Source organism: Solanum dulcamara, chromosome 1 (genome assembly GCF_947179165.1).
Source record: "Solanum dulcamara chromosome 1, daSolDulc1.2, whole genome shotgun sequence".
Lineage (NCBI taxonomy): Eukaryota > Viridiplantae > Streptophyta > Magnoliopsida > Solanales > Solanaceae > Solanum > Solanum dulcamara.
This window is the reverse complement of record NC_077237.1, coordinates 8607858-8623363: the sequence shown is the minus strand read 5'-3', so window position 1 is coordinate 8623363 and position 15506 is coordinate 8607858. Positions and strand designations below refer to the sequence as shown.

The 15506-nt window shown below is 32.1% G+C and overlaps 1 protein-coding gene across 1 annotated transcript; it reads left to right on the top strand.

The window, feature by feature from the left end:
• The first annotated feature begins 11780 nt into the window (after positions 1-11780).
• LOC129886817 (transcription factor HEC3-like) lies at positions 11781-12891 on the top strand. Its single transcript, XM_055961684.1, has one exon. The coding sequence runs from the start codon at positions 11933-11935 to the stop codon at positions 12800-12802; it is 870 nt and encodes a 289-aa protein (XP_055817659.1). The 5' UTR covers positions 11781-11932; the 3' UTR covers positions 12803-12891.
• The last annotated feature ends 2615 nt before the right edge of the window (positions 12892-15506 follow it).

The following is a 15506-nucleotide window of genomic DNA, read 5'->3' as shown; positions in this document are numbered from 1 at the left end:
ACCATTTTATCTAATTTTCACTCCTTCCGTCCTTTTTTTTTTTAATTCGTTTTAAAAAGAATTTTTTTTGGACAATTCTTTACTTCTAATTTTCATATGATATATTTAAAAAGGACATTTTGGTACATTCATTATATTTTTGGTTTGAGACTATAAAATTTAAAAAAATTCTTTATTTTTTAAACTTTTGTATTAAATTAAAATCAGACAAACAAATTAAAATAAAGTGAACAACATTTAGCTGATCAGAAAGTTTGTGTAAATATAAATGAAAGCATTGAATGGTGTAAGTTAAAAATCATACTCCTTTTCCTTAAAAGAAGAAATATTAGCTATTATTCTTTTTCTTCATCTGACAGAAATTAGCTAAATATACAAGCCATAAGTGGCTACTTGTGCATATTCCTAATCTTAACACTCTTTGTTCGAGACTAACACGTGATTATTTTTTAAAAAAAATAATAGGAGATATAAATAATATTTTTTACTTGCTTAGCAAATAATAATTTATGCGATTATATTTATTTAATAATTTTGAATTATTTGACTAATTAGAAATTGAATTTAAAAATAGCAGAAACATATTTGCTTCGATTATCTTTTTTTTCGTTTTTTAGTTTTTCGATCAATTTCAGTATTGGCTTTGGAATATATCGATTTAGATTTTGTTCAAGAAATTTTTTTCTAAAAAGAAAATATTTCCTACTAAATACAAATTCCTTCGAGAGTTTGAATCTCAGACTTCTCAATAAAAAAATAAAAATAAAGAGATACTTAAAATCTCATCATAATCTTTGACACTAATGTTCCGATGATCATTAACAACTCAAGCTTTGGATTCAAGAATGAAAGGAGGACAACATTTTGCCATTCCTTGGATGCATATTAATTATGGAAAAATATCTTGTTATAGTTGTCAAAAACATTTCAAATTGTTAAAGCGTGTGACAATTTTATTTAAAAGTAAATTGAATACCCTTTTAATTATTTTATAATGTCTTCAACGCACCCTTTAGATACGGTCTTAAGCCTTTTTTATGGGCGAAATATGTGTAATTTTTTTTATAACAAGTGTCGATGAGACTCAAATTCAAGACTTTTGTCTACTCTGATATCATATTAAGGTGTGTGACCATCACCTCTAAAAATATTAACTTATTATTAGTAGGTAATTATGTCTTTAACATAGATAATTGAATCATTAAGGTCTAATTAATTTCCAGATACGGATGGATCATTCGTCAATGATGTTGATGTCTCAAGGCATTCCAACTAGAATAATTAATTTATTCATTAATTCTTTGTATGAAAATGTGCTTTTTTGGACATGGGCACTTGCCAAACTCTCTATATATATTGCATCATATTTTTGTTTCCCCAATAAATCTCACTTTTTTTTGTTTGTTAAAAAAAAAGGAGTAAAAGAATCATGATGAGTTGTATTTCTGAATTAGGTTAAATATAAATTTGTAGAATAAAAAGAATATTATTTGTTGTCTCTATTATTATAATTTTGAAATGATCTCTTGACATGAGAGGTTGGCAAACTTTTTATGTTTTTGTCTTATCCATGTTTGTAAATTGAACTTGCATACTCCAAAATCCACTACCTACCTTTTCCCCAAGTAAATAATATATAGAATATAACACAAAAAGGAAGGAAAAACACTTGTATATTTTATTTTAATTAATTATTGAATTTGAGAAATTTGACGATAAGAAGGGAGCATAAGGTTTTTTCTTATTGATTGATAATATTATAATTAAACACATGTACATGCGATGGTGTATTTATAATAACTAAGTGTCATTACTCGCCACTTAATACTTAGTTAAAGTCTAAATCTGTAACATAAGGCTCTATACTCTATCTCTGCACTTGATCTTACAATTGTGTTTTATTTTCGAGAAGACTAAAGAACACAATTTGCTCCAAGATATATGTTGTAATTAATAGACAAAAACCATATAATTTGCATGAGGACTGAGATGTAATGCATAATTCATAGTTAATAGTCCCTATAATATATCATAGTGACCTCTTCATAGCTTGGAGGTGCACAAAATTTGAATTCTACATAAATTGACTTGCAAGATTCACTACAGAATTTGTGTATGATTTGATTAGTGTCAGATTTGCAAAATTTTCACAATGTTTTAATATAATGAGGGATCAATTGAAGTTCCAACAACTTCCTGCAAACATGTTTCTGAGCTAATGATGCATGAACTACTTCGATTCTAGTCATCTTCATCTTCTTAAGCAAATTATTTGCATATTTGATTTAAGTCAAGTGAATTTCTTCTAAGAAGTTGTAATGACCTGTTCAGTCATTTTTGAAAATTTTCGTAAAATGACCATCTTATCTCTCTCGATAGTTGTCCCGAGTCATATTTGATCTGTTTACGATTTTGGTTTTGAAAAGTTGTGATTTTTGGAAGTTTTAAGTTTAAAGGGCTTAAGTTGTGAAATCGTTGTTTTTGGTGCCTTTCAGAGTTTCGAGTCTCGAAATGGAACTTCGTCGATTCCATCACCTCCGAAATGATGAAAATGGTCTAAGAGAGTTGTCGGTTTTAGATTTGGGGTTTGTATCATGGAATTGATGTCCTAAGTTGGATTTTGGTGAAGTTTTAGCCTTAGAATGGATTTCGAATGCTCGGAACAGATTTCTAACGATTTCATTGGATCCAAAAAGTGATTTTAGGCCTAGGTGAGGTCTTGGTGGATTTTTTTCAAAGGTCTCGAGCTTGGTTTGATATTTTAAGCCTAAAGTATAGTTTAGTTGTGACTAAACGAATTTCAAAGCCGATCACGAAAGCGACCATCGCTTAAGCGAGGCCCCATTGCAAAAGTGATGTTCGGCATTTACGAGGGGGTCGTAAAAGCGACCAGCGGATCGCAAAAGCAGGAAGCACGAAAGCAACCCTGGTCCGCTTTCGCGATATCTAAGGGGGTTTTGGCCGGGGTTTAACCCATTTCCTCTATTTTTGAGTTTGGAAAATATCTTTGAGGTGATTTTTGAAGGGATTCTTGCTGGAAATCGATTGAGTAAGTGTTTTTGACCCTAAAACTTTAATTCACCATTATCAAATATGATTTTAACATCGAAAACTGAGATTATGAGGCCGTTTGGATTAGCTTATAAGCTGTTTTTAATTTTTTTTGATTGTTTGACTGGCCAACTTAAAGTCATTTTGTGCTTAAAATAAGCCCCAATAAATAGTTGGATTTATTTAGATGAACTTATTTTAAACAGTTTATAAGTTGAAAACAGTTTATAAGTCAAAAAAAAAGTTGGCTTGCACCTTCTTTTTTTTTAAACTTATAAGCTGATTAAAAATAGATCAATCCAAAGAGGCTATATAATTGGCAAATTTGAGGTTTTCAAGTACTTGAGTTTTAAAATGAAAAATGGTGATTATCAGTTGAATTCAACTCCGTTTTTTAAATGGTTTTCACTAATGGTTTCGAAATGCCTTGTGGAACATTTTCATATAAAAATTTCAGAATTTGAACTTTGTTTTGGAATCAAAATTTTGAGTCGTTTTGACCATTTTACTTGAATTTTGTGATTTTGATGTCATTAATTCCAGAAGTTTATTGTGAATCATTATTTGATTGGATTGTGGATTTTCAGATACTATTTGAAAGGGGAAGGCTCAAGTGGTTGATTGATCGTGATTTGATTAAGCAAATGAACTTCTAAAACTCCATAAATCTTGTAGAATCCTCAAAATTCCTTTCTTGTATGTGTTGGAGAGTAATGAGAATAAGGTTATGAGTTATTTTCTCATATGAATTAATCTAAATTAATAGACAGGGTTAACAAAAAGGCAATATGTGCTAATTTTATGAATGAGAAGTATGAAATGCCTTGATTTTGATATGAATGTGTATTTGATGAAATACTTTGATAACTTTATTGTGTTTGTGAATTTCGTGAACTTGCCATACCCTCATTATTGTGTGAACATGCCGAATTATATTTTATTCTTGAACATTGTGATGAGATGGACATGTGTGATGCCAAGGTCATTTCTAGCGAGTGTATGATGTCGAGGTCATTTCTGACAGAATTGTGATGCCTAGGTCATTTTTGGCAAGTGTGTGATGCCGAGATCATTTTCAACGAGAGTGTGATGCTGAGGTCATTTTTAGCAAGAGCATGATACCGAGGTCATTTCCGTCGAGAGTGTGATGTCGAGGTCATTACCGGTGAATGTGACTAATGCTCGATTATCAATTGTACATGAGCATCCTTGCATATTTATGTGTGATGTATGGATTCTTATGTATAATCCGTGTGATAGTTGTGATTTTTGGGTGTGATGATTTAACTGTGATTGTGGGACTTATTTGAACTGTGCCTTGTAAACTCTAGGTTGACCTGATTTCTGCGTTGGTTGTAGTTACAGAGGTTCAGTTGAGATGAAAGGAGTTTGTGTATGCTACTAGATTTGCCTAGTGTTATTAGTTGGCTTGTTGAGTACCGTGTTCTTTGGTACTCAATCCCTGCTTCTACACTCGTGTAAGTTTCAATCCCGGATAGTGAATTTGAGTCATTTCTTTTCCTCCAATGCTTCAAGGTAACTTTGAGAGATAGCTGATTGACGTCCGACGATCTTTCTTATCCCTTTACTTATGCTTTGTTCTATTTGAGGCACAAATACATTTGAGACTTGTATTTATCTTTCATTCCATATTTTTTAGTGGCTTGTAAATGTGACAACTAGATTATGGGATTATTTGAGATTATTTAAGACTTCCACATGTGTATATCTGATCTATTTAGTTATTTCCGCATTATTTTTCATAATTGTTAGGTTAGACTGACTTGTCCTGGGGGATACGAGTGCCATCACACCCGGTTTTGAATCATGACAAAATGGTATCACACTCGATTTCAGATCGTTATAAATTTTGTCCATGTCTGGAATGCCTCGCAATGAGCTTCACCCTAACCTTGGCATTGTGAGGTTATTTTCTTCGCCTTGGAAGAGGTTGTGCAGGGTACAGAACTTCAAAAGCTGCGGGGTGTACCCGATGGGTGGGGGGGTGGGGTGGAAGTTCAACCCTTTTTTTCCTTGGCACTCATGCCGCAACTGTTATGACCCAACCTACCGAAATGTGTGGGCACCTACTCTAAGACCTAGATGGGAGAATTCTTTCACCCATTTTTAAAACAGATCATGCAAAATAAATGAAAATATCATGATTCTCTTTTATAACAACAAAAGAAGTTTTCAAAATTAGCCTTTCAATAAAAAGCTTGAAAAGTACAAAAAATCCTTTTGAAAATTACCCATATATCTCTTCCAAGAAACTAGTCTAAATTAGTAAAAGAGCTTCTAAGACTGAGAAACAAATGTAATAATGTAGACATAATTTCCACCATAGGCCGAGAATTGTAAAAGCTGATTGAGATTGTTGTCATATTCACCAAAGAAAAATCACTGACCCTGCAACTAGACTATGCCAAGTGGCATAGCAAGAGTAGTAACGGTACGAAAAATTACATACTGGTAGGCATCATCGGCAACCCACCCATAATATCGTGTAAAACAACTAAAAGAAACATGCAACTTGAATTTATAACCTTGGTCCTCAAACCATCACCCGTGTCACTACTTACCTTACATTCACTCATCCATCCCGCCCTCAACATCACAACACACTCTTACGCTGCCAACTCCATCACTAATAGGCAACTTACCTTTCGTAAGTGATCATAGCCCGACCTTCTATCATACTCAAATCTTTCCACACCTCATATGCACCCGTGGTTTCCCACCAGAGTGAAGCTCCTCTATCATTTATACTACATCAAAGTTTTTCAAGTCTAACCCTTTATATATACTAAGGCTTTTTAAGTCTAACCCTTTTACATAATTCATGACTTTCAAAAACTGCATTTATCAGATAACTCCAAGACCTCTTAAACAAACATACACAACCCAAGTAACCAACTAAAGACAAAACTTCTAGTCATCATCCTGAACTAACCACTACATGCACAAGAACAATTGTAATGACCCGTTAGGTCGTTTTGAATTCTAGAGTTTCTTATTCCATAAAAGACTCATTCCATAAAATTTTAGGTGAAATTTTGGACTATTCGATAACTACGGTTATTTAGTTAATAGATAGTTTTAGATAATTAATTTAATTGGTGGGCTAAAGTAATACTTTAGTTAATACTCTATACCACTTTTCCTATATTATTAATAAGTTAATGAGATTTAACTTTTATTTATTGATTGATTCATAATTAATTGCCCTAATTTTTAAAAGAAAACAAACAAAAAGAGACAGAAACTTAACCTGCAGCGTTAAGACAAGAGCACGGTGCATTCAGGTAAGAGCTTTGAATTTTTAGTCCCTTGAATGCGTATTAGTTTTTGGGTTCATGAATAAAGTGGTGCACTATGATTTGGAGAAAGAGAGTATTAAATTATGGGTGTGGAAATCAATTGAATCACCCAAATTGATATTGCTGCAACTGTTTTTGTTTACTAATTGGTGGGTCAAGTGATAGGCTAATGATAACTAAAGGAATGGGGGATTAATTGAGGATCAATGATTAGGTAATTATTGGACAATGATCGTAGAATGATTAGGATATGGCATTAGTTAGCCTTTGGGTCATGTGATGTAGTGTTCAAAAGTTAAGGTTACTGGTTACGCCTTTAAATTTGATTGTCATAATATGAATTAAGTTTTGACATATTAACATGGGTAATTAAATATTAGGTGTATTGTAATATATAAATATTATTAGGTTTATGATATTAAAAGAAATTGCGACGTAACTCTAGGCTTGAGATTTAGGAAATTGATTATAATAAACTAAGTGACTACGGACTCGCTTACTTACGAATAATGTATATTTGATAGATTGGAAACGTTCTGAGGCATTGAAGAAAGAAAAAACAATGGTGAATTACCTTGCTTGATTTCGATTCTTTGGTTGAGGTAGGTTATGGTGTATTCTATATCATAGAGAGACTCTTAATAGCGATTGATAGTCATTGAGTAATGTTGTAAAATTTTCTATGCATTTAGTTATTGTAGTTTAGATAATTGATATGTTGTTGTGATTGGTCTATAATTTCAAGATTGCGAAATCAATAATCTTGATCTTGCTCTATTTAAAGTGATGCCTTGAATAAAGAAGGCTTGATGAAATTTATTAATGAAGTGGAAAAAGAATGATAAATTAATCATTTGTTGGATCAGATGTCACCACCCGGCACGATATATTTGGATCGGGTGTCACGTTCTGACACGATATTATTGGATCGGATGTCATGTTCCGACACAGTAATATTAAAGGTAAACATATTAAAATAATAACTTAATATCCGCAATCTCAAAGAACCTATTTTCCAAAAGAGTGTGGTGTGGAGGATTGAGTCCTCATGTGTGATCTTGATATTGTTAATTGATTACGTACTTTCTTCATTGTGCTGTCATGTGATCCTATTGCTTGTTGTTTGCCATCTGTCAAGTGTTATAGTTGATTTTCTGTTATTACTTTATGTATATTAATTTCTATTTGGAGTCGGCCGATGATACCTACTCAATATTGTTGCTCTGAATTGACCCCTACTTGCAATTTTCTTTGTGTTCTTTTGTGAAGTACAACAAGTGTACCATCAACTTTAACTCACCCTCAGCTCTAGCCAGTCTCCGGTATATCAGATTCTAGGGTGAGCTATCCTCCTAACTCATGTTGGATCCTCTCAATCATGTCGTGATGTCCTTAATTTTCGGACAAAAACTCTATTCTGGTATTTGATACTTTTAGACTTGATATTTTGAGATTAGATGTCCTCTATGTGATGACTTACAGATTTTGAGAAATGCTATGTAATAAACTCTAGTGGTTTGTTATTTCATACTTTCATAAGTTTGAGTTTCCGCATTACTGTCGTATTTCATAAGTTGAACAACTAATATAAGTTAGGGTTTGTATCGTTGGTTCACCCTCTTAGAAGGTTAAGTGTGGGTGCCACTCACGGCCCATTTTGGATCGTGACAAACAAGTCAACACACCCCTATATCTGAGTCACTCAACCTTCAACTAGCCCATACCTTTCAAGAATCCTTAAAGACATAACCCAAAGTGTAATCAACATGCAAATTTCCGATCCTCACAAAAACTACCTTAACATATAAACACAACAACCTAACAACTCATGGACCAACATATCATAATAAAATCCGATTCACTCAAAAAACCAACAAACATACATAATGATAACCTATACTAAGTGTGGTACCCGAGTCAATCGATATTTCCGTACAAGGCACAGTACCCGAACCAATTAATAATATGTATTAGATGTGGTATCTGAGACAATCTAGAAATATCATGTATCAAGCATGGTATTCGTGCCAATTGAGATTATTCCGTACAAGACGTGATACCCGATTCATCCATCAATCATAACCAACATACAACATCACAATCACTAATATCACAAGATATTAACAACAATTAGACTGTTAGTCATCATTCTTACTTAATAGATGCATGAAACATGTGTCACGTGATCATCGCTGTAACACATAGCTACACATAAATATTAATCATACCACATTGGACCCACAACATATGTAAATATTTGTTCCTTAAGGATTAACCTTCCAATCTGCATGAACTAACACATCTTTTCGGACAAGCTCCCTATTACAATTTTATACCCACAGTTATTACCCAAGATATCAAGCACCCAACATTAATGATATGACAAACTTTATCTACCCCATAAGTTTTCACCCCCTATAAAATGGTGAACAACACCTGTAATAATTCTGACTCTCTGTCCGAATGTCTAGGCATGAAGTCTCTCGTTAATTTACAAAATAATATAAGGTGGATGCAGATTAAACTATTCAGTTAATCCTAACATACCTGGACACCAAGCAACTATTGTAAAATTTGGATTTTAGCGAGTTTCTAATTCCATGAAGGCAAAGTCTGACGGACGTAGATCAGAAATCCTTGGGTGTTTGCCCTCCTTACGCTGAAATCCCTCCCCTCCATGGTTCCCAAGCTTAGAATGACTTAAGAGAGTTTTTGGAGTAACCCTCGTCTGTCTTCTCAATGAAAAATGGGAGGAAAAATAAAAGATATCGCATTATTTAGGGTTAGATTCCGTCAGTCTTGCTATAGTGGCCATGCAAGCGCTATAGCGGAATGGCGTCAGTCCGAATTAATTTCAATTTTTTTAATTTTTTGTCGTGCACCCAAAATTTTAAATTGATAACATATCTCAAGAATTTTTGGATCCCGCACGAAGTGCCTTCAACATCTTGTGTTTCACCTTGAGCTTGGTTCGAGTAGGCAGTGTGCATCTCCCTTCATACTTAGTCAGATTCTTGGTATTTTCACTATAATTCACAAAACACATTATATAAGTTACAAAACATAAAATTCGTAAAAATAAAGAGTATTTTTCTTGATTATCCTTAAAATAAAGTACAAAAATGGGAAAAGCTTGACTATAAGGTGTGTAAATACATCCAAAATAACTTGCTCTGTAGTTGTTTGGCTTCGTAAATTACTTGTTAAGGTTGAATTTTTCTCAATCTAGTCCTACTGCTCTTCATGCTGACAATATAAGTGCTATTCAAATTGCTATTAATTTGGTTTATCATGAGAGGAACAAACATATTGAAGTATATTGTTGTTATATACGAGAAGCTGTAGATAAAGAAGTTATCACTCTTTCACACATGTCCAATAGGGGTAGCAAACAGGCGGGTTGAGTCAGATTTGAATTGATCAAAAATGAGTTAGATGAAAACAGACAAAATATTCTACATGATCCATACTTGATATGGACAAAAATAGGTAAATCCAATGAATAATATGGACATGTTATTCGTTGCTTGTTTATTATTATATAAGAAAATAAGAACTTCCAGATTACAAAAAAAAAATTAATTCTTTTTTTTTCCTTTTAGGGTGTGCTTGGTATGAGGAAAAATACTTTCATGCTAGCCTAGAAAATGTTTTTTCTAACAAAAGAGTGGTTTGAGTCGGGATATAAAAATTTGGATCTCGGATCAGGTTCGGAAGTCAGATGCTAAAGCTAGACCCATTTTGAGTGGTAAGGTTTAAGAAAAGTTTTGAAAAATATTGTTCCAATTTAAGAAAAGTTTTGAATTTTGTTCCTTTACTATATGTATGAAAGTCACTTTTTCTTAAATTAAAGGTAAATAATTTCATTTGAAAAATATTTTTTGATACATGAAAAAATTCAAAAACATTTTTCTTCATACCAAACACACCATTAATGAGTGTACTTTTTAGAGGTTCCTACACCCTTTCATACTTTAAAAAGAGTGCAACTGATGAATACCAATGAGTTATCCATATTTTATGATGGATAATATGAGTTGATTCATATTTGACCCATTTTTAAATGATTGAATAACCAACCCATTTAAAATGAATTAGATCGAGCCGATAACCATAAATTTTACTCATTTTGCTACCCTTAATGTCTAGTGATCTTCAAATAGCAGATGCATCTACAAAATTCATGGTGCGATACTGCCATCAACTTCAAGTAGGCAAATTGATGTTTCTTAATCCACTAACATCAATTTTATTTTTTTGGGGGGCGGGGGGGTGGGGAGGGGGCTAGCATGGTGAGAACTCACAAATATCTTGAATTAGTAGAGAATATTAATTTGTATATATTATGTAACTATATAGTATTGTATATAAGTATAATTATACAAATTTGATGTAGTAATCAAAGAGAACAAATATTGTAGTATAACAATTAGGAATCACATATTTTGAGGGATAGAATATTTACTCTTTAGGGATAAAAATGATAGATCTTTAGAGATGTAAATTCGAATACTTTCTATGTAATAGCATGACTCTCCATTTGAGAGGTATCCAACAAAAAACTAATAAAGATTTGAATACATCCTACCCTCTTTATATTCATTTGAGGAATTACACTAAATATGTTATTTTTATTGAACTTTAATTTTCTATAATTTTTTCATGTGGCATTAACCTCTAAGTCAGCAAAAATTTATGAGTTGATTTTGATGGCTAGCAAATTAAGCAAGGCAAATAGATAAATTCTAGGGATGAAGCAAATGCAACAAGTCTATACTAAATGCACTTGAACACCAATATAGTAAAAGGAGGACATTTATGGCCCTTGTAACACTCTCCTTCGCAACCCACAGCCCCATAAAAATGGAAACTTCTTTTTCTTTTTCGATTTATTTTGAAATACTTGATCTTGTGGTCCCTTCAATAATTAATTTAGCTCTTTTAGCATTTTCTTTTATTTAGGAAAGGAGCAGGTGTATAGTATACGATTTAGTCGAACCTAGTAAATTTGATTCAAATTATATATTTATTTTTAAAAATTTATTAATGAGATTGTTGTTGTTAGACCAGTGACTTAAACAAATAACTGTGCAGGTTGTTGTTGTTAGACCAGTGACTTAAAATGACTACAATCTCAAATTAATAAACTTTAAATCATGGCTCCGCCTTTTACTTTTATTAGAGGTTCAATAAAGTCTGCAACACCCCCACCCCCACCCCCTTCCCTTTGTCCCTCTATATCTTGATATATATACATATAAATATATATGTACGAATTGTGTATGTCATAATGTATATAACTTACGCCTTTTCTCTACCCTAAGAAGGTGTACTATTCAGACCTCTAAGGCTTCACACAAAGTACATCTTCAAGAGCTTTGATTCAACTTTGCAATAAGTCACCTCCCTTTTGCCCCCCCTTTTTTACAATTTTTGCTTAAGGGGTTTCAATAAATATGAGAAAATCTTTTCATAATGACACAAGAAAAACACAATAGATATTCTTCTTCTTCTCCTTCCCTTCTTTCTTCATATATTCACCCTTTAATATTCTTCTTGCCATGGATATCAATTACATTAAGCTCACTACATCCACTTGGGAACCAAACATGTCCAATATGGACGACCATATCTTCCGCGATCATCATCAACAACAACAACAACAACCATGCTTGTCCAGTATACCAAATGACCATGTCTTCCACGACCATCATCATCAACAACAACGACAATTTCATTTTGAACATAGCCCTATTTGGCCTAGTTTTCCTCTTCAAAACCCTCAACACCATCACCTTCCCTCTTCCTCAAGACAATTGCAACAACAAAAGCAACAACAAGAAGAAGAAGTTCCTTTTGATCATGGTTTAAACAACCATGTTCAAACCCTAATTGAGGATCATAATGATCAAGAAACCGATGATCAAGACGAAGACGAAGAAGAGGAAGAGGAGCTAGGAGCTATGAAGGAAATGATGTTCAAAATTGCATCTATGCAACCAGTAGATATTGATCCAGCCACCATTCGAAAACCTAAAAGGCGAAACGTCCGAATTAGCAACGATCCACAAAGCGTTGCAGCTAGGCTCCGCCGTGAGAGAATAAGCGAAAAAATTAGGATCTTGCAAAGATTAGTCCCCGGTGGAACCAAAATGGACACTGCTTCCATGTTAGACGAAGCGATTCGCTATGTTAAGTTCTTGAAAAGGCAAATTCGTCAATTACAATCATCAAATCATCACCTCCCACCAGCACAAATACCAGTACCGCCATGTCCTAATAATGAAAATAATTGGGCAAATATTGTCACACCAACAAAACCTCTAATTCTTGGCTCCTCTATCACTACTACTACTACCATGCCCAATAATGTTACAACTTTTGTTGGTAACACTTCATCGGATCCTACTTATGAGGTAATTGGTAATTGAAATGATTATTATATATGATAAATATCATTGTGTACTAATTGGAATTTTTAAGAATAAAAATATTAATATATAGAGGAATTAATTATTTATGTATAGTGGATCATGTGAATTGTGAACTAAAAGAAATAGGTTTGTTAGGATTGTGTTGACTTAAAGGGCATGATAATCATCACAACGGTTAGACTTGAGTTACGTATGTTTATATAGTATATAATAATTATACAATATGGTTTTTATCTATTTTTATTTTCTGATCATACGAAAGTTCGTTTGGCTGAATTCTCTCCCGGGAATAAAACAGTGACGTGAGAAGCAATTGAATATGATTATACTCTTGCTCCCTCCCCCCCCCCCCCGAAACCCCCAACACACACTTGTATGTGCGTGTTTGTATAATCATGTATGTGTATAAATATATATACATCGATAGTGTAAAAAAATTATATTTACAAGTACTAACTTATGAAGATTTCAAGTCTCATTTTGTATAAAAAATTACCTGTAGATATCTTTTAAATGACCTAATAGTGTAAATAAACTTTTTTTTTTGACTGTTAATGTGTGTAAGCTAAACTTATATATTTACATATGATAGTTGCCAAAAAAAAGAAGAAGAAATTAAATGGTTGAGATTGGGGGTCTTATTTGCTCCCATTTGTTGATTTTTCAGTTGAGTTTGTGACTAAATTTAGAGCATTTGAAGTTTTATATGTATTTAGGGATATATGTCGAATTAATTTGGATAAGGATCTTTTTTGTATATACAGTCTCAATCATAAGGTATTAGAAAAATAAAAAACTTAGATATAAAAAAATAAAAATAAAATAAAAACTAAATATCTTGATGATGAATCAATTTTGTTTTCTAGCTCCCTTTCCCTAAAAATTGCTTTCTTTATTTTTAATTTTGTCCTTTCAATACTTCAATGGCTTCACTTTAAAACCCTATATTTGCAATTCCACAAATATCTTTTCTCAGTCTAGTATCTACTGAAGTCCGACTAAATCTGGATTCATGTACTAATGTATGGCCTATTTTTTAGGGTGACGCTTCCATCATGATTTTTTTTATTTCAAACTTTTTGAACCCGAGACTCTAATTAAAGGTGAAGGAGTCTCAACCATCCCACAACAACCTATATATATATATTGATCTCTTTATGTGTAGTATGAACTAAAGATCAACTTTAAAACCCTAATTTTCAAACTAAAAGAAGGTAGTCAATAATTTTCTGTTTCTAGTTCCTAATTATCAACTTCTAGCTAAATTTCATTAATCATTATATTTGATTTGAGAAGGTTTATTAAGTTGTATCTCTAATTTATTAAATTTGTCTTTAAGTACAACACTTAATTATTTTTTCGAAGACAGGGGAAAGAATATTGAAGTTTATTTCTTTCCTAAACAATGTATGTTTCGTTAATTTGAGGAATTATTCTACTTTTTTATTCTGTAAAAATATACGTTAAATATGTACAAATATTTAGCTATTAACTCAAACTAAAACGAGCTATGCAATTGGTGGCAAATTCAAAATTCAATAATTTTAAATTTTGATTCCGGCTCTGATTTGAGCTAAATAAATTCCAACATATATGATAAGGCATAATTTCAATTGAATAAATAGCTGATTTCAAGTCTGACATGCTCTCTCAATTTTTATTTTTGTTGAATAAATATTGGTTCATTGGTTGTCCTTTTTTGTTGTTGTTTTATAATTTAAACGTCTTTTATTCATTAAAAAAAAGTTAGAAGAAACAATGTAGTTATTATAATCTTGTATTACTAAAATTTTGTTTCTTGTATTACTAAGTTTTTCTAAAATTATTGGTTGTATAAGCTTTCATATTAATGATCCGATCCTCGTTTCAATTTTTCTAGTATATGTAATTCCTGTGTAATTTCATAACGACAAATTAAAATGTCTATAATTAAGTGATTTAATGAGATAAAAATTTATATTAATTGGTCATGACTATAATTAAGTGTTGAAAAAGTCTGTGCAAATATTTACGTGACATGAATCTGCAAAACTCGAACCAACCGATAAATCGAATCGAAAAAATATTATTGGGTTATTGGGTTAATGGACTTTTAATGATTTTATAAAAAAAATTATCGAGTTAACGGTTCGCTTTCGATTTTTAGTATTGGGTTCTTCACCCAATAACCTATTAATACAATAGTAATTTACTATTTTACCCTTCACTACTCTATACAATCTACCCATTTTACAGTACTACTTCACACCGCTTTAGTCCTTACTCTTTTCTCAAAACCTAAAGATTAGTTTGTAATTATAGATTTTGCAAGTTTGTAAACATCTGTAGTTTGATTAACATCAAAAATTTCATATTATGTTTTGAATGTAACATGTAATTGATGTGTAACCTTCGTACTACATCTGCTCTTATTGATGCAATTTCTCATTATCTTTCTTGTTTCACTATATCAAAGCATTTATAGTTAATTTGCTTGTTTCACTGCATCGCGCTAAATTATTAAAGAAGTGAGAAGACATAAATTTATTTTATGACTATTTTTCTTATTGGGTAAATCGAAAATCAAACAGTTAACGACCAAAAACCGATAAATCAAAAATCGATAAAAAATATCTTATTGATTTTTTATTGGTTTAGCGTATTTAAAAATTAAAAACCGATAAACCAAACCGATAATTCATAAAATCGAATCGAACTGACC

Coding starts and splice junctions, on each gene's coding strand:
- LOC129886817 (XM_055961684.1), top strand. CDS start 11,933: ATGGATATCAATTACATTAAGCTCACTACATCCACTTGGGAACCAAAC.